The sequence below is a fragment of the Epinephelus fuscoguttatus genome, linkage group LG23 (assembly GCF_011397635.1).
Source record: "Epinephelus fuscoguttatus linkage group LG23, E.fuscoguttatus.final_Chr_v1".
Lineage (NCBI taxonomy): Eukaryota > Metazoa > Chordata > Actinopteri > Perciformes > Serranidae > Epinephelus > Epinephelus fuscoguttatus.
Window position 1 is genome coordinate 27,038,716 of NC_064774.1, and position 19,769 is coordinate 27,058,484.

Sequence of the window (19,769 nt, forward strand, 5' to 3'; positions counted from 1 at the left end):
AAAAGTACAACAAACAGTCTCAGCACTTTGTTCATATACAAGGAGCTCTCCTTTTAGATCTTCGTGCATGTGCAGGAGACTAAATATTTCATTCATTCAATTTCCCTCATCAGTAGAACTGAATGGGTTTTTTTTTTTTTGCCCTCACTGTATTCTTTTGCTTTACAGTTGAACAATTAATGAGCAAATTTGTTTCTTTTTAATTTAAAAACAGCACAAGCAAGCGGGCAAACGTGCAAGGTGGCGAGGAAAATCAGATGGAGTGAAGTAGGTAAAAACTTTGAGCAGACAAAGACGAGCAAGAACAGGGATTAAGAGATTCTGGGGGCCAAATGTATTCTGCAAACATAATTATACTCTTACCCCAAACCACTAATGATAGCAATTGTCCTTCATTGTAATAACAGACTCCTGAGAAACAGTTCAAGAGAGCCAACCGACTGTTTGTAGCCAAAGATCAAAGACTGGACATGGTTACGAATGTATGTATCAAAATACTCATGCTAGTGATTCAGTTCCAGTATGGTGCTGTATTGTTGATCAAAACACACATGACATTATAAAGCACCACAGAGCAAATTTCCTCTCACTTTTGGGTGCTGCTCTGAGACCAAATACTTGATACCCTCGTCCTTTAATCAGTGAAATTCCGACAGAGAGGAGAGCCGGTGCCATTCCTTTGCTGGATGGCGTGGGAGTCACTGGATCATACATCACACAGACTTCCTGTGGGTTAGACCCCAGGGTACCGTAGCACTAATGCTTCAGACAGCAATGTATATGGATGGTCACATAGCTGCAGGCTAGAATACATTACAGACAACTTTCTGACATGTCTCTGTGGACAGCTGGGAATCACAAGACGAGGAGGGATATATACACATATTCACTCAAATATGGCTTGAATCTTTAAACACATACAGCACAGAGAATTCACAGCGTTCACAACCAAGCATTAGTCCAAATGAAGTCACAGAGACATATCTTTATCAGCCCACTGGTCCTGAGAGTCACTGTTTCCGTCACGCTTCAAGTCTGTATAGAGAGGCCAAGTCCATCTCTTTCCAGTGGATCACCATGGAACCTTATTTCGGAAAAACAATGTCACAGAAGTGGCAGTTTATTGTAAAACTGTTAAGACTGAAAATCCATAATTAGAACAACAACACAGGCTGCAAAAATGACACTGTTTCATGCTGAAGGTATGATGCCTTTGTGTTTCATACCCAAATGTACTTTGATGAGCAAAGGGTCTTCTTGGTCCTTTCGCTTCTCAACTGATAAAAGACCTGGAATTACTGGTTAAAAACATCAGGTAAGATAATGTTACATTTGTGTGTGGAACATTACACTAAGTTATGTAGCTAGCTAGCCTTGGTGTCTTAAATTGTGCGAGGCCAGAGATGTGGTTCACTAGGCGATTTTACACTAAACTAAATGGTACCATTTCAAACCTACGACAAACTGCAATGTTCTTAACTTGCAAAATGATCTTTAAAGAGACAAACATCAAATGTGTAAAATAAGCTCTGTGGCAAACAAACTATTATATGTACATATTTTGTTCAGCAAGATAATCTTCACAAACCCCACTTTTATGATTTTCGAAGCCCAGGTGTAATCGCCAGAAGTAAAAAGCTAATGTTAGGTTATAAACAAACTACATCGTCGTCGCATGACTTAACATCGCCCCCACAGCACAGCTTTAAGAGTGTGTGAGAGCATAATGACATTCTGTAGTCTCATTTAGCAACTTGTTAACAACCGCCTTTATTAAGACACATAAAAGATTCAATATTCACGAGTGAGGCACTGAGTGACTTTTTTGTTATAAAACAAAGTGTGAAAGTTTCTAAAGCTTGTGTTAACCACATATCTTATTTCAGGCACCTAACCAAAAAACCCACTGGCTTTGAGACGAGCGAATTGAAAATGGAAAAATGCTAACTAATTTCCAGGTTTTAGGATTCATTGGTGGGGCACTCTATAGTCACTAGGTGGTTACATAAATGATTTTGTGTTAAAAGACTGCAGCTATAGCTAAATGTGTCAGGCAAAAAGTTAAGATTCTCACTAGCTGATCAATATTATCTCTATGCAGAATACATGGAGCAGCAGCAAGTAAAGCTACTTAGTCCTAGTATTACAGTAATAAATAAAAAAGGGTAATAATTATCATAGTTCAATCCATTCCTTGCGCTTTTCCACCTTCTGTTTTGTTTCTGAAGATACAAAGTTTTGTTCTTATTGGGGCCACATGCACCGTTTGGTCATTTGATGAGCTTCAAATCTTTGAAGGTCCAGTGTGAAGGATTAAGTTGCATCTAGAGGTGAGGTTGCATACTGCAACCAAATGAAACTTTTTCCATCTGCCAAGCATGTTGGAGAACTAAGATGGTTAACATGAAAACACAAATGGCCCTATCAAGAGCCAGTGTATGTTTTGTCCATTCTGGGCTACTGTAGAAACAATATGGCGGCTCATTCTAAGGTAACAAAAAAAAGATTCATAGTTTCAGGTGATTATACACTAATTAAAACATAGTTATGAATTTTATATTCCATATCTGTCAGTATATTCCCCTAAATCCTACACACTGGACCTTTAACAGGCCGGCTGTGCCTTGTTAGGGTTTCTCAGCTGCAATTATACAATCACTGTTTGGGGGAGAGCTTTAGCAAGCGGCCAGTTGCTTGTTGCAGGGTTTTGTGTGGTGCTGTATCATACTGGGTATTGGGACTTCAAGTCAAATTTTGTACATAAATACACACTCAGAGGCAAAAACACACACTGAGGACAAAGTGGCTTCATAACTGTGTTCATTCCTAATTCAACAGTCAACTGTTGTGGGTGGACTGTTGTATGTCCAAACATTGACAAAAGGCTAGCAGAGGGCACAAGAGAGGCCATAAGGTGCTGTAGAGGGATATGTATGCAAACGTGCAAATGCATGGGCAAGAATCACAAACACACTCATCCCTCCTTTCTCTCTCAGAGTGAGTGCTGTATGTGTGGGCACTTTTAGGGTTATACTCAGGCATATTGCATCTATTTCATTAAAATGAAAGCTTGTAATGACTTTTGTTTTTCATTTATGTTCAGCAGATCGTGGTGATTGCACAATGCCACAAGGCTTTGTGCGACAATTTCAAGCAGTCATTCATTCGGTGCACTTTGAAATGTTGTTATGTTCCAGAAGTGTTCAGGAAATAGCCTCACCCAGAGAGAAAATAAGGCACGTTTTGACACAGGAGCTCACGCTTGTTGTGGCACCACTTTAGAGGTACCATCTGCCTCATTCAAAGCTCAACAGATTACAGGGCCTTCTGTATGAAAACATGAACTACTTTCAGCGTGTTTGTGTGTGCGCCCACGCGCATTCGTCCACGAGACAGCACTGTTTGTACAAATAAACTTTCATTATCATCAGCATGTCTTTGTTTCCACCCAGCCGAGTGTGAGCAGGCATGTCAGGGTTGCAGGGAGCAAACGCGATGAGCGGAAGAAAGATACACAGCCGGGCACAACCTTCCCTTTAGGTTAGTGAATGCTGCTCGTTTAGGCCCGCTGATTGGCAAAGGGTTGGGTTCCTGGGATAGGCTGGTTAATTAGTTAATTAGCTCTAGCAGCTTCCTAATGAGATGCCTACACTGCTTCAACCTTGATCAGAGGAGGAGAGCTGGAGCAGCACAGGTGGATAACACACACATACACACTACTCCCACCCCTCCATCTAAATACTAAATGCACTTTCACACACACATTAAGCACCTCAGAGAACCATGTAAGGTTTAAAATAATAGGCCAGGTGTTGTAACAGGTTGAAAGTGTGTGTAGGAGTTCAAGACAGTAGTTAACTAAAATTAACATGGAATTTTACAGTCCTAAATTCACAGCTTGGCTTGGAGTAAATTAACATTAACTTATTTGCATACACGCATAATTATGAGCATGTTAAGAGAGAAAGAAATGTAGGAACTGCAGCACTGCAGCAGACACTGTTTGATGGTGTGTGAATCTGTGTGTGTTTGGGGCTAATAACAGTAGCTTGGTCTTAGCGTGGAGGAAACCAGGTGGACAAAAAGAAGGGGGGCATTGTTCGGAGAGTGGCCAAGCCGAGAGGTGTCCTGGCTGGGGAAGGGGAAAGGCAGGAACTGTGGCTCTCTGTGTATGGACGTGGGGCCGAGGACCAAAGAGGAGGTGGAGCAGCAGAGGAGAGCAGGTGTAGCCTGGCTCTCACACTGCTCACAGCATCTGTTACTGGGCCAGTGAGTTACTACGACCAGCCTGTGTTTGGCATGTGTGTGTTTGTGCATGTGTGTGTTTGTGCATGTGTATGTTTGTGCATGTGTGTTTGTGCGTGTGTGTGTGTGTGTGTGTGTGTGTGTGTGTGTGCGTGTGTGTGGAGAAGAGTGAACCGCACGGATGACTGGACTCTATTTCTCTCACTACCCTCCCTGCTCTTCCGTTGTCCAACTCCCTCTCCCTCGGCCCTCTGCTGTCTCATTTTATTATGCGTGTGTACATGCCACCGTGTGTGTGTGCTCATGTCAGGTGTCCTATCGCCTCTGACATCATCGTGCTTTTCCTCCTGTCAATCACAGGTGCCCTGGCCAACCATGTGGTCGACACCAGGCAGCCCTGCCCTTGACCTCACCCTCCCTCTAATGCAAATTACTTTTATTACCATTAGCATTGCCGGTGTGTGTTTCTATGTGTTTCTTAAAAGAGGTGAACATCTGACATGGGTAATGAAGGGCGCGCACACACACACACACACACACACACACACACTCTCTCTCTCTCTCTCTCTCTCTCTTTCCTGGCCCCAGGTGCTGTGTTAGCCAGGCTTGATGGGTTAATGCAGTGGTGGCAGCAGGGTGGAGATCCATGTGAATAGAGGGTAGATGGGTCATGCTGCCCTGCTGTGCCCCAGTCCAGTGCCTCCTCCAAGGGAGAGGGACCAAGGGTCCAACAGCTAGAGCTCCAGGATGATCCAGTGTTACAGAACCAAAGGGATGTGGCCACAGTGTAGCGTGGCATGGAGAGGCACAGGCTGGAGTAATGGACTGAGGAAGTAGCAGGCAGTGAGGGGAACAATGAGGAAATGATGCGGCTATAAGATGGGATGGTTTTCTTGGTTGTTGTTTTTTTTACATCATGGTGGAAGCACAGTGTAAAAAATGCCCATGCACAAAGCCATTAAATAATGGATAATGTCACCACTGCTATTTGGGGCTGCCCTGGGCATTCCCCAACATTTGCACCGGTGGGCAGAAATCCCACTGATTGCCAATAGATTGCTTTGACTGATTTGTGTAAATATCTGCCTTTACTGCTAAGCTCAATATCTATATATAAGCTCGCTATCTCAACTAGTTTGTTATGCCTTATCAATTATTCAGTTTTTGCCTTCCTAAAGGAGACGTATTATGCTTTTCCTTATTTTCTATCATGTATAAAATGTTACTATGATTGATGTTCACAATAAAAGATGGCCAAAGTTTCAAATAATGAGGTAAGAGTATGTAAGTATGCATGAGGAAAAACCTTAGGCTTTAGAGCATTCTGGATAGATTTCCAACTGTTTTTCCTACTTTATAGACAAGCTAACATCAGATCATGATGTATTTCTTTATATCGTCATCTGCTACATTACTCAGTCTACACTACTACATGTAGCTACATGCTAATGTCAGGGGAACCTGTGACCATGGTTCTCCCTAATTTTGCACACATTTTATGTCTGGTTGTGAAGATTTTTGTTTAGAAGCTTTAATTGGCAATTTTCAATGCCAGAAAGTGCTGCTACACTCTGTTAGTCATTTCCCAGTTGCCATTGCACTGCTACATGTAGCCAAATGCTAACATTGAGAAAAAACATGTAATCTTGGTTGCTGATGTTTTAAGTTTCTTCCTGATTTTGGATCATATTCCTGTTGCAACATGTCTGATTATGACGATTTGGTTTAGGTGATTTTATTGATTACTTTCTCCAGTATAAAATGCCGCTATACCCAATCAGAGTCATTTCCCATCTGTAAGTACAATGCTACATGTAGCAACATGCTAATGTCAGGGGAAACATGTAACCTTGATTTCCAATGTTGTAAATTTCTCCTTGATTTTGGATGCTGTTGCTGCTGGAACATGTCTGGTTGAAAAAAAAATGGTTTGGAAGCCGTTTTGGGGATTTTTAACACTAGAAATATACTCCGTTACAATCTCTCCTTGCCTACAATGACGTTGCACAGACTTTTTGATGTTGAAGACTCAAAATGCCGACCAATCAGAGCAGATTGGGCTTTGCCAGGAGGAGGGCTCAAAGAGACATGTGTTTAGCACAGAGCTAATCATACAGAGGGTGAATAATATGAGGACAGTATGAGGAAAATAAAGTGCTTTTAATACTTAAGCCTGTGAATATGTTCCAGTAGAAACCCAAAAATCAAGTATGACAAAGAGCATAATTGATCTCCTTTAACAGTTCCTTCACCTTCAGAGCTGCTTGCAGGACTAAAATATTTGATCGTCAGCTTTTACCTTTACTATAATTTAATCTCAAGAAGGAAATGTCATCACTGTTTGTATTTTCTTATAGTTTTACCACTCAGATCAGCTCTTGGACAGTCTAGTGAATATTTCCACAGGTTTTTGTGTTTGCCATACTTAGTTGATAATGTTATTCCACAACCACACAGGAGGAACTCCTCTGCAGCCGAAGCAAAGACACTGACAGCAGCCTCAGCAGACTACGATGTAATGATGCCAAACAATGAGGTCATTTTTTAGGGAGACACATGGAAAACCTCTCAATTTACTCAACTGGCAAACACCTTGCCTGTCGCTCCTTCCTCCCGAACGCATCACCAGCAGGTGACAGCATCAACTTCACACCTGCTCTCTCAGGTTTATTAAGAATCACTTGGGGAAATGCAGGAAATCACTCGAGAAACATGATGTTAAAAAGTAACCAGAAAGGTTGAGGAAAAGTGGGTACAGCAAAATTTCAAACTGAAATACTCTCCCATAAGAAAACTCCATATATAAATGACATCTAATTGTGTAAAAGTGTTCAGTGGTGGATTCATAAGCTGTGGGTGTTCGCATTATTGATACAAACAATGCACACACTTTCTGTCTGACTGAACATCCAGAGAAGCAAACACACTGGGAGAGCCTACAGTGCAGTGGAATATTAAACACGCAGCACTGTTGCATCCTGATGCCATATGTTGTTTATTATGCATGTGTGTTGGCTGCATGCAAAGAGAGCTCAAAGGCTGTGTTAGTTTTAGTCCACAGACAACAAACATCACCGTGTCACAGATGCTGACTGTTTTTCTTTGCAGAAAATTGTGTATACACTCACTAACAGCTCATTTTCACGAGCGTCAATCTGAATGTAAAGATGCATGGGATGCTATTTTGGCTCCCCAAACAACTCTGCCATCCCCCAAGGGAGAACTAAGTCTCCCATTTAGCCCCGTGGTGCTGCGCGATGATTCAAACGGCTGTCATCCCTCCGTAATGATGATCCATCCCTGGCTATTACCAGCCCATGGTTCCTCACTTACAAAGCTGATTGTTTGACATGTGAAACATACATCAGCATAATCTGCCCCATAACTCAGTTTTTAAAAAGTGCCCGCAGCAAATCATGGAGGAGGGTGAAGTGAAGATTAAATGAAAGAGAAGCAACAAACACAGGAGGGAAAGGAGATGAGGGAACAAAGAGAGAGGATGCGAGAGATTTTTGAGAAAGCGAAAGACAGATAGATAAACGTACAACCAAGAGAAAACAAGTGAGATCTTTTTGAATCTCCAATGAACCAAACTGACACACCTAGCCCTTCATCAATTCACCTGTCATTATGTTGGCCATGTTAACTTTAATATACTGGACATAACATTGCTATTCTATTACAAATACCACAAAAAGATGCTTTTCACTGTCTCATCAGGACATGACAAACTATTTGAAGATATATAAAGAGCACATTGTCAATCAAAATAGTTACTTTGCTCAACTTTGCCCAGACTGTCCAAAAAAAGTAGAAACACAAGGAAAAAAAGTAAAGATTTTTTTCTGTTGTCTGTTCCACCATATCCTGATGCATCACTTTGTGGCTTTTATAATACTTCAGTTGGATCACAGTCATGACCTAAAAATATTATTTTTTCCTCAACTGTTTAAGTAAAATTCTGGTATTTTTCAATCTGGGTCTCATTTTCATATTCGGGGCTATGCTTACTTTGCACTTACCACTTCTGCCATAGGACTTTGAGAAACTTAATTCAGGTAAAACAAGTATATTGAGGCAAAAAAGGTCAGTCCCTGACTAAAAATGAATATAGACTGTCTTGCCTTTCTCGACTGATAGTCGAATCATGTTGGGGGGGGTTTGCACACCAGACAAAAGAGGTGAAACACCAAATTAAACAATTTGTCTTTGACTTGGCAAAATAACTTATCATGTGCCTACCCCAATGATTTTGACAAAAAACCTCATAAGTTCAAAAACTAGTCTTCTGTGAATGCTCTAATTAAAAGGTTTATACCAAAGTAGGTTATACATTATGATTTATTGGGAAAACCAAGGAACTCTATGTAAAATTCAGACATTCTGCACCCCTGTATAGCCTGAACGGAATGATCCTTTGCTTCATAAACACATTTTCCTACCACTACAATTATTCAACAGAGAGACTGGCAGAGGAATCAGGCTGCTTAGATCGAATAGTCAAATAGACGACTACTGGGGGTCAGCCCTAAAGCAAACACTGTAGGGCTAGCCTCCTGCTACAAAAGCTAATTCAGCTGACTCAAAGACAAGCATCTGAAATGATTTAAACAACACTAAATTGTCTTTGAAAAGCGGGAAGCTGGCATGGCTTGTGCAACACACTTGTTACCATTTCCTAAGTCCTCATTCTAGGTTGAAAAATACCAGCATTTTACTTTCATATTGAATTGCTAAAGAGCTGGGGTGAAAACTAACCAATCCAATACATGTGTTAAACTACTAGTAAAATAACTATTTGATGGTTACACCCTGGACATAAAATTTCAGAAGATTTATTACATTACTGCCAGACTGCTTTGAAAGAAATGCCATATTTTTGATTAATATACTCTTTTGCACACTATGTGATGGGAGTCTCATCTATCAGTACATATATGACATGTCTCTATTCATCCGTAACTAGAAGGAATCATTTCCTAGTAGGAATGAGGCCAATACTGACAGACAGATCGCAGTGTTGCAGTGTACATAACTGTTATTCCACAAGGTCCCGAAGGTGTAAATCTATAAGAGGAGAGAGGAGACGAGAGGGTGGGAAAATAGATGAGGAAATAATAGAGGGAGGCAAGAAAGTAGTAGGCATGTCAGGTGAGAGTATCAAGGCCACGGACAAACAGAGGAGAAACAACGTCTGGGGAGTGATGACAGAGAAGCTGCGAGAGCTGTCTGAATACATGTCTGTGACTGCGTTAATGTGAGTGTCGGTGCAGGAGGGCGTCTGTGTGCATCACACCTGCCCATGGGAATGTGTGTCATACTGTGAGTGTGTGTGTGAGATGCAGGCCAGCTGAGGTGCTAATCCCCTCTCAGAATACAGTAGACCAGCCTGTCCTCTTTCTCAAAGTCACAATCTATACCTCCCAACACACACACACGCACACACTTAAGACACCGCGGTCCCCCTTTCTCTCCCCTCACGTAGAGTCAAGAGGACTTTGCTCATCAATTCTGCCGGAGGTTGCTATGGAGACTGAGAATAGTGTGTGTGCAAGTGTTAGGGAGAGGTGTTCACCCCGTGTGTGTCTTAATATCTTCTCTGGTCCTGTCAGGTCACGTTTCACACCACTGTCTGGCCGTGGGACCGCACACACCCACAAGAAACACAACACACACACACACGACCCCCTGCTGAAGCATTGAGCAGGCATTTTTCACTCCACACTTCCTGAATACCAAATCACAAGTTTGACAGAGCGTGTGTGTGTGTGAGGCAGAACCATTTTACGGAGGATTCATCCTGAGTGCAAAACATTCCAGCCTATGTGTGTGTGTATGCACTGATAATGCAGAAGATGCCATATCTGCTGCGTGCATGTGCGCAGACAGCAGGACAGAGCGTATATAATTGTGCTCTAAATGAATGTCTGCTCTATTGCACATTCAAAAGCGGCTCTGCAGGTTTTATTTTTAGCATCACAGGCAAATGCAGCCCCTCTTCCCCCTCCCTCTCTTTCCTCCTCCTCCTCCTGCTCTCTGCCCTCTCTCTCATCTCTCTCCCACTGTCACTTCTCTCATCTCTCAAAATCTCTCACCCTACTCTGTGTCGGTGTATCTTGGCCACAGCATGCGCGCACAAAGCCGCATACAGTATGTCAACATAAGTGTTGCAGCTCCGAAAAATGCTTTAAGCTTTGTACCGCGCTGTTCCACCTCTCTGCTCTCATCATCATTGTTAATGTCTGAATGAATGCATAGTCTCACTTTCACCTCCCTCGTTCCTGCTCTGGCTCTCCCTCCCCGACTCATGCATTGGCGGCGGGGGGATATAAAAAGCTCATTGGGGTGGAGGTGACGTATGTACTGTAAGCATGTCTGTCGCTAAGGCAGCTAAGGCAAGGTCAAGTGCTCAGTGGCCCGGCGAAGCTTTTCATTACATATTGAACTCCCTGCAGAGAAGCTGCTGGAGACTGCCTGCTGCTTTTCTTCCTCCCTCCCGCACTGCCACTTGAGCCGTGTCTGCTGCTGGAGAAGCTCGTCTGCCTGGGTGCCAGACAGGTAAATTTCCATATTAGCATACGGATGGAGTCAGGCGTGTTCCGCTGTGTGAAGGATTCCACGGTGGTTAGCATTTGCGTAGCGCTGGCAGGCCCGGAGAGGCGGCTGTTAAATAAGGGTGTCAGTGGAGACGGGGAGAGAGAAAAGATCACGTCTCTCAATCAGCCAGATGGGGGGGGGGGGGGGGGAGAGATTGGGAAGGTTGATTGCTCTTCTACGACCTCTATTACTAGCATTCCTGTCTTTCTGGGCATCATTTCTTTTTGTTTCTTAAAAGCTGTCATATAAGGACAATGTATGGATGTATATACAAATATACAGATACAGTCTAGAGGAGCAGGACGTTAAAAAAGACTGCAGAATATAACCCCAAACAAAAACCCCAACAAAATGTATTCAAGCCACCTCAAAAAAAAAAAAAAAAATCAATCTCAGTTTAAATGCACGCTATATTTAGAGTATTTTCACTGCTTCACCTTGCTGACAGACAGCCCTGAACTGAAATGAATCTGTAGTCTCTTCAAAGCCACCAAACTCCACTGACAAAAACAGTAATTTTACTTTGCAGAACATGAGAGCTGCTTGGTCTTCTGCTGGCTTGATCCGTTTGTTTGTGTTAATGTGTGACTTTGGTGAATTTGAACGAAATCTTTAAACACCAAAGTCACACAATAACACAAACAAGCTAACCAATCGAGGCAGCTGTAGACCTGCAACTCATTCTACACTAGCCCTTTTTAAATGAGAGATCCTCCCTTCTTTATGCCACCTTTGCATTTTTACACAAAACCAAACAATGGCGGCATCATGCTACTCATCAGTGTGATTGTAGACACCATGCCAGTATTGCAGAATGACAAAAGGCATGAAAAGTGTGACATATAACACAACAGCGTCACAATAGCGTTGCACCTTTGGTGCAACATATAACATAGATGTTGGCAGCACTTTATAAACAAGGACAATGGCATAACATGGCAATAACAATCATTTACTGTCTCTGCTATTTGACGGCTGATCTCCGATGGTGGGTCGCACGCATAACATGTTGAGAAACGTCAAACCTGTGCCAGCTGTCCCATTCATACAAACATCGTTTTCGGCACTGTGACTACCTTCATTTCCGACTTAGCTATTCCACGATCACAGCTTTTACACAGAACGGCAAGGTGTAATCACGACACGTCATTCCTGCCTTGAACAGGCAGTGTAAAAGGGGCTACCCTGGACATGTACCTCAAACAACCCCACATCAAAATATCCAAACTACCCCTTTAAAGCATGAAGAAACCAAGCAAAGACAGGATTTCTGGAGGTATTTTCACCATAGGATACAAAATACCTCTGCTGTTTGCTAAGCTTCAGGCCCTTTACCCATCACATTCATTTTCATTTTGCCACCTCAATTATCAAAGTGAGGAGCTGCTCCAACTGGAATTCCAACACCACTCACCCAGTCCTCGAGTGGTGGTCTTAACCCCAACTCAATCAAACTGCTGTGCAAGGCAATTTCCCTGTGATTCACTGGTTAGACCAACTTTGCCTGAAGCAAAAGGTCCGGGGTTCAAACCCCACTTCAACCAACATGCTTCACAATGATACTCCAACAACTGCCCTTCATAAATACACCGGTCTTGCATTTCAAGCTGGCTAATTTGAGACTCAAACTCAAAATTTTTCCCCAATATTGGTTCCCTCTCTAGTTTAACTAGTATTTCTGTACATATATATTCTCCCTTCTTAAAGTATGTGATTAAAGTTAGTGGTTACAACAACCAGATTTCAAGTTCAGCAGCAGATAACTTCAATGTTATTTTGTAATCTGTTGTTTTCCAGATACAGAATAAGCAAGAAATGTTTTAAAAGACCAGCTTAAGTTTTAATTAGCAGCAGTGCATTCAAATTAACTCCAGCTTTAATCATTTATAAGATCAGGGTTATTAAATACCCTCCTAAATTAAAAAAATACGGCTGTGCAAAACCTTCACAGTAACTTGTGGTAGGCTTTGAAAACCTTGTGCTTTTAAAGACCATAACAATAACTTACCAAACAGCTCGAACATCCGATACGTGCAGGAGGGTCCTGACCCTCGAGAGACTGAAGATAATCTCATGCAAAGATAACCGTTTCTGTCTGGCAGACACGCAGTATTGAGCCTGCATTCACATGATCACATCTCGCTCCTGTATCAATAATTCCTGCGCTGCCCTTCCAAATCAGCATGTCAGATTGCTGAAGCAAGAACACAAACAGTAGGAACCCCTTGCAGTGTATCCACAGAGCAGACATTGGTATGCATGGATGCACGCAGCCACACGTGCCTGACTCACACCACCTCTAAACACACAAAATGTCCATTTCTAAACCCGGCGCTGGCTTCTCTGTCTGTCTCTCTCTGTCAAAGTAAAATGCCATCCATCATATAGGATGCATGGTGCAAAAGTACTCACATTTCTCCACAATCACGGCCAAATTGCACTGGATGGCTCTCATATTTGGGAGATAGCTGCGGCGTTCTCTTTGCATGCAAATGACAAAGTCTTCCTCTCAATTTGCTTTCTCCTTGACTCAAAGAATGTGATGAGAGAGTCACAGATAGGGCGCTGAAGGAAGATAATGCAAAAGATGCCACCAGACTGGCAAAGAGACATGTAGAGATACTGGGGAGAAATTTATAGATTCACAGGAGGGGATAAATAAGATCCAGCCCTACTTAATGCACATCCAGAGACACAGTAATAATCTGAGAGATTTTAATACTTCACCATTATCTCTTTTCTCAGCTGAATCAAATTCAGTAAAAAACTTGGAGTAGCTGCTGAGACTTCTGACTCATTTTATCATCTCTGAAAACTAAACTTCTGTCGGTAATCACTCACTTGGAGTCCCTCTGATCTGGGATATTTTCGTCCATCTAGGCTCAAGCAGGGATTAAATGACTCCCCTAAAAAGGTAAACAATATGACTGTACGTACCGACTGTCAAACATGGCCGGATTATGAGACAATGGGCCTCTGGACACAGACATGCAGAAGGTCCCATCACCTTTTCTTCAAAGAAGCCACACTTACAGACTTTACAGTTGATAAGTCTCTTTTTGTTGTCGTTTTGTATGTCTTTAAAGCCATGACACATCTCTCTATGGGTTTGTGTCCCTTTGTGGTAATTTTGTGTCTCTTTGTAGTTGTTAAGTGTCTCTTTGTGGTCATTGTGATTCTCTTTACAGTTGTCTGGTGTCTCTTGTTAGTCATTTTAAGTCTTATGGTCATTTTAAGTCTCTTTGTGGCTGTCTGCCCCTTTCATAGTCCTTGTGGGTCCCTTTGCAGTTGCTTTGCATGTCTCTGAAGTCCTTTTGGGTCTCTTTTTTGTCTTATTTCATGTCTTTGTATTTCCTTTATATTTCTCTATGGTTATTTTCCGTCTCTTTGTGGTCATTTTATGTCTCTGTGGTTATTTTCTGTCTCTTTGTAGTTGTTTTATGTCTCTTTTTTGTCCTTTTGCAGTCTCTTAGTGGTTGTTTTGTCCTTTTTTGGTAGGCCTTGTGAGCCTGTGGCTATTTTGCATCTCTGTGGTTGTTTTGTGTCTCCTTGCAGTCTTTCTTAGCCAGTCTTTGTTACTTTGTGGTTATTTTGAGTGTCTTTGTAGTGATTTTGTCTCTCTTTTTGGTCTTTTTTGTCTCTTTGTACTCATTTTACATTTCTCTGAGGCCATTTTTAAACTCCTCTTGGTTGGCACACGTTTATTAATTGTTGATTAACATTTTGCAGATGAAGGCCAGAGGGGGCCCCTGACACTTTGGGTCCCTGGGCCTGTGCCCAGTAGGCCCATTCATTAATCAATCCATGGACGCAAATGGATTTGATTAACAGATCAGCCAGTTTGACTGCACTGAAGGAAATTTCCAGTTTATTGCAACTTCTGTCTTATTTTTCTTATGGAGACACTCCACTCAGTAATTTCTTCATATGGGAGCTCAGAATCATTGCTACAGGCAAGAAACACAGGCGGTCTGACAGGTTGTAAACAAGCCAACAGTTTATCCAGAACATCACAACCACTTCATTTGAGGGCAGAAAAACAGAGATAGTAATTTCATCATTTTACAAGAAATCTGTGTGCATCTTTTCTATTCCAAATAAGTCTAACTTGGGACTTTTGTTTAGCACGGTTTTCTTTTCAGAGTTGTCCCTGTGTGCCCAGATCTTTGCAATTAACATGGTGAGAACAATGTTATTTTTACAGACAGGAACCATTATCCTTTAACTCCTTACCACTGCTCAGTGAGGAAACCGCCTGGAAATTAAAACACTGGAAAATTAAAGCAAAGGAACACACTCCTGTCACACACTGGCTTCCTGGCAGCTTCATGGATCCCTGATAATAGTCACATTTTAGATTGCCTTTCTGAAATGAAACACTTCAGGTAATTGCAGGCAAATGAAAATCTGTCAACGCTGTAAAGGCTGTGTAAGTGCTCCGAAAAACACCACAGAAACCTCCTTTAAAAAAAAAAAGAGAAACAAAACAAATCAAACGCGAGGCAGCCGATTTTGAAACAGCTTCCAGCAGCCCACTCTCTCTGCGGCTAATGAAATATCTAATGCACTTAGTTTCCTTTAGTTAGCACCTGCCTCCTTAGAGGCATGTTCCTCCTCTCCGAGTTAAATTACTTGGTCTCAATGGAGCGAGACAGAGCGCAGTGAGTAACAAAGAGAAGAAGTCAAGTGTATTTTCAGGAAAAGGATGACGAGCTCATGCTGGAGAGCCGAGGTGACGGATGATACTCTTTTTTTCCCCTCAAACTTGGCTATGGCTGTATCTCACAGCAACCTGAGCAGACAGTAACAGTATACTTACAGCACTCGGCCTGTAAAGCCACCGTAACTACTTTCCAAATCCCTCACTTTCACTGTGCTGTGTCTGGTAGCAACAGCTCAAAAGTGCATCACAGCCATGCCTTCTACCAAAACACTCTGTGGAGGCATTTTCCTTTTTACAATCCTCGCTCTTTGTGGAGTGAATTATACAGCTGCGAAATAGACGTCTAGAGGTTGGAGGCGCCGGGCGAGGGCGTGCAGTTAAAATGAGGAATTGTGAGGTGCATTTCTGTGTCGGTAAAAATGCCAGATCTGTATCTGATTTGCATGCTTGTTCCCGTCTCTGGATTCTCTCTCATAAAGACCTTTCTATGAGTTACTGGAAAAGTATACGGTAACTTGAGACTGTGGAGCCAAATAAATAATCGAGAGAGTGGTCACATGGTGAGAGTCAAAGGTGGTGCAAGATCATAAATCTATTCCGAGTAAAAAGTTGGGAATAATTGCCTTGTTGACCTGACGGCTAAAACAGGGAGAAATACAGAACTCTCACTGCTTGTAATAAATCAACTCTGTTTTCATTTTCTTAACACTGCAAACTTGTACAACTAATAACTAGAACAGTGAAAAAAAATCATTTTTTGTTTTTATTCATACTAATGTGTCTGGAATTTATCCTCCTATCTGAGAGCATTTCGGACCAAATTTTAATTATAATCCGGATGAAAAGACGACAGGAGTTTATCCACAAACACAAAAAACCTAATCAGATCCTCTAAAAATGCAGTGACAATACATGCCATACAATGCAAATGCTTCTTTTAAATGAAATTGTTTTGGGGTTTTTTTTTGGTGTAAAGATATTTATGACACCAAGGGAGTTTTGAAATGGTTCGCAATCCTTTCATGAAACCTTGTCGTTCGAAGAAAGCAAAACAATTACATAATCAAAGAGTTAGACTGGAATAATCAAAGGAAATCCATAAGAGAGTGAGCGCTTATGATCGACGCCTGCTGTCATTAGATTGATGAATTCTATTGATGTCATCCATCCACGACTTAATCAAGAAGAGTCTGCTGGGAGGAATCGATCTGCGCATGTGTGCAGATGACTGTTTCGTGTTTGGTAGGATGGCAGAAAGCAGAGAGGAAAATGAGTAGACAGAAATATCATAACGCCTCATGTCTTCAGATTAACCCTTCAACACTTGGATCGGCATCGGTTTTCTTGTGCTGTGTTCAGGCGCCTTTCATGTGCATTTAAACCTCTGAAACCTGAGAAAATTGTTTTGGATTTCTAATGGGAAGATGGAAAAAAAGGCAACTTGGTAAGAAACTTCGAGCAAATTACAAAAAAATTAGTAAAAGGTCACAAGAAAAAGACCTGGAAATTAGCGGTGTATGTGTGTATATATTTTTTTAAAGTTATTTTCTTCTTTGCCTTTGTTTTTTACTTCTTTTCATTTTATTTTCAGACCATTTTCAAGTACCATCTTACTCTTTTCTTGCTAATTTTTGGGACATTTGTGAAGTTGCTTATTGCCTTCTTCCCAAGTTTAAAAAAAAGAAAAATCAAGCCAGTTTGCTCAGGTTTTAGAGGGTCAGCATGGAATTCTCACTGCTGTGGCAGCATGTGCAAACTATGTGTCTGAGCGGTTTTGTTAACAAAGTAAAGATACCCAAGTCACTTACCGAGTACACCAAGCCGGTAGTTCATGGTCACCACAATCACGTTGCCATAGGCGGCCAGGACGCTAGCGTCAAACATGTTTCCAGTGCCTTCCATGTAGGAGCCTCCATGGATAAACAGCATCACAGGCTTCTTCCTGCGGTCACGAATATCTACGCACACAAAGGGAAGAAAGCAGCAAAAAAGAAGAAAGTCAATAACTGTATTTATGCCTCTCATATTCTCTTTGATCACATATTGTGTTAGACGATAATATACTGAGCAAACAGCAAATTGCTCGGCTGGATGAAAACACAGTCCTATATCAGAGCCTAAGAAGTGCACTGTTGCCTGCAGCTGGATGCCAGCTCTTAAAAAATGAGCTTGAGGTAATTTAGATTGCAGGCAGTGATTTTAGCAACGGGCAATAACAAGAGACGCCACTACAGGAATCTAATCGTATGTTTCCCGGTGATTAAAGCAATAATGCTCGGAGAAAATCACTGGGTAGTGTGGCATATTAGAGCTAACCTGTATATTGCTGCCTCTGACAGTCTTTATTTCTCACTGAGGCCCAAAGTGACCAACACTGATGCAATCCCAAGCACAGCGCACGAGGAACTGCATGTGAAATTGATTCCACCCGTGTGAGGTTATTTACTAAATTGAAGCACAAAAACCAGGGCAGACATGGGTAATTAGTTAAAACTGAGAATGTACAAGGACAAAACACAAACAGCTCTTTTGCTGTGGGAGCCCAAAGTGTTGGTGTCAAAGCTCACCCCAAAGAGCTCTCCGCCGCAAAGAAAAGATGTTTCAACACTGTGTAAAAAGGCACTCTGGGACGACAGAGCAAACACACTGAAAGCAACTCTGCACCACAAGTGCAATTTACAGGTAAAAGTATGACAGGGGGAGCTGTATTAAAGCCAAGGCTACAAGGGAAAAAGCCAATGTCTGAAGAACATTCTGTGTGCAACCAACAGATAATAAAAGGCCACTGGCTCTTAATATATCATGTCTGCTATGAATTTCCATAATTTTCTCATTTTATTTTGCACATTGGAACTTGGAACTCCCATAAATGCAAATCGCAACTCGCCCTGAGCTGCGGGGACAGCTATATCAACCTATTTCTAGGTCAATTACCCTGTGGGGAATCTCTAGAAAAACACAGTTTTCTTGGATGCTATCATTTTTGCACTGGCACAAATTGTTAGTGGATCCTGCCTTCAGGTCAAAATGAAAAGATAAGTGAAAAGTTCCATGTGAAAATGTTATTTCTACTACTGGAAATATGACAAAGTTTAGGTTATGGGTCGGTTCTTACAAAATATAAAGTCTCTCTGGTAAGCACTTTAATCCAAAGAGTAAGTCTTAGATTGTTAGCTGTCTTCAAATAAGCACAAGTGATTTCACTTAAAAGGACAGTTCATCTCATAATCAGAAATTCATACATTTCCTCTCTTACCTTCATCATCAATCTAGATAGCTTTGGTGTGAGTTGCAAAGTGTTGGAGATATCAGCCATAGAAATGTCTGCCTCCTCTCCAATATAATAAAGCTAGATCGGAAAGCTAGATCAGCTTTTGGTGCTCAATGAGTCACGAAATAAGTTTGAAAAAATCAACAGTAATGTCTCTCTTCAGAAATCATGACCTGGGGTCTCATTTATAAAACAGTGTGTAGGATACATACTAAAATGTACGTACAGACAAAAGCCAAAAACGGTGGCGTCAACAAATACTTGACAATTTCTACAATCAGGCTTCCACCCCAACTGCGTCGCCAATTTCCCATTTCCAAAATGTTGGTAAGCATAGGTCAAAGTTTCTTCCATCAAGTCTGTTTTTACAGATCACAACTTTTGCGTGGAGAGTGGCATACGCCTCTTTCAGCATTTATAAATGAGACTCCTGGTCACTCAAGACAATCCACAGATGGGATGTGGGAACTATTTTCTTTCCACTAAACTACACCTGCCAACTGTGTCACCACGCAGAAGGAAGCGTGCATCTACAGCTAGCTCACCTAGCACCACTGAGCTAGTAAATGTTACAGCTCAGCCAAGGAGGACGCCATTAATGTTTACATCACTAGCATGAGCCTCTCGTCCATGAGTAGATGCACTCTTCCATTTGCGCTGTGATTCAATTGGCCCTTGTAGTTAGGTAGAAAGAAAGTACTTCTTAAGTGTAACTGCTCACAACAAGGTCTATGGATTATTTTGGGTAAAAAGGTCTTGATTTCTGGAAAGAGACATTGCTGCTGAGTTTTTCAAATGTTTTTTTTTTGGCGCTTTGAGCACCACAAGCCGAGTGCCATCTAGTTCCATTATATTGGAGAGATGACAAACGTCTCTACAGCCGATATCTCTAACACTTATCAACTCACCCTAAAACAATCTAGACTGATAAATAGCACTACAGGCAAGAAGAAAAATATGGATTTTTGATTTTGGGCTGAACTGTCCCTTTAA

General features: G+C 41.7%; 1 protein-coding gene across 3 annotated transcripts in view; it reads right to left on the reverse strand.

Annotated features, from left to right (window-relative positions):
• nlgn2a (neuroligin 2a) overlaps positions 1–19,769 on the reverse strand; it is a 243,272-nt gene that overhangs the window by 60,246 nt on the left and 163,257 nt on the right. For all 3 annotated transcript variants that reach the window (XM_049568558.1, XM_049568557.1, XM_049568559.1), the window contains one exon: positions 17,314–17,463. In XM_049568558.1, the coding sequence (XP_049424515.1) occupies positions 17,314–17,463 (150 nt within the window). The remainder of the gene's footprint in view (positions 1–17,313; positions 17,464–19,769) is intronic.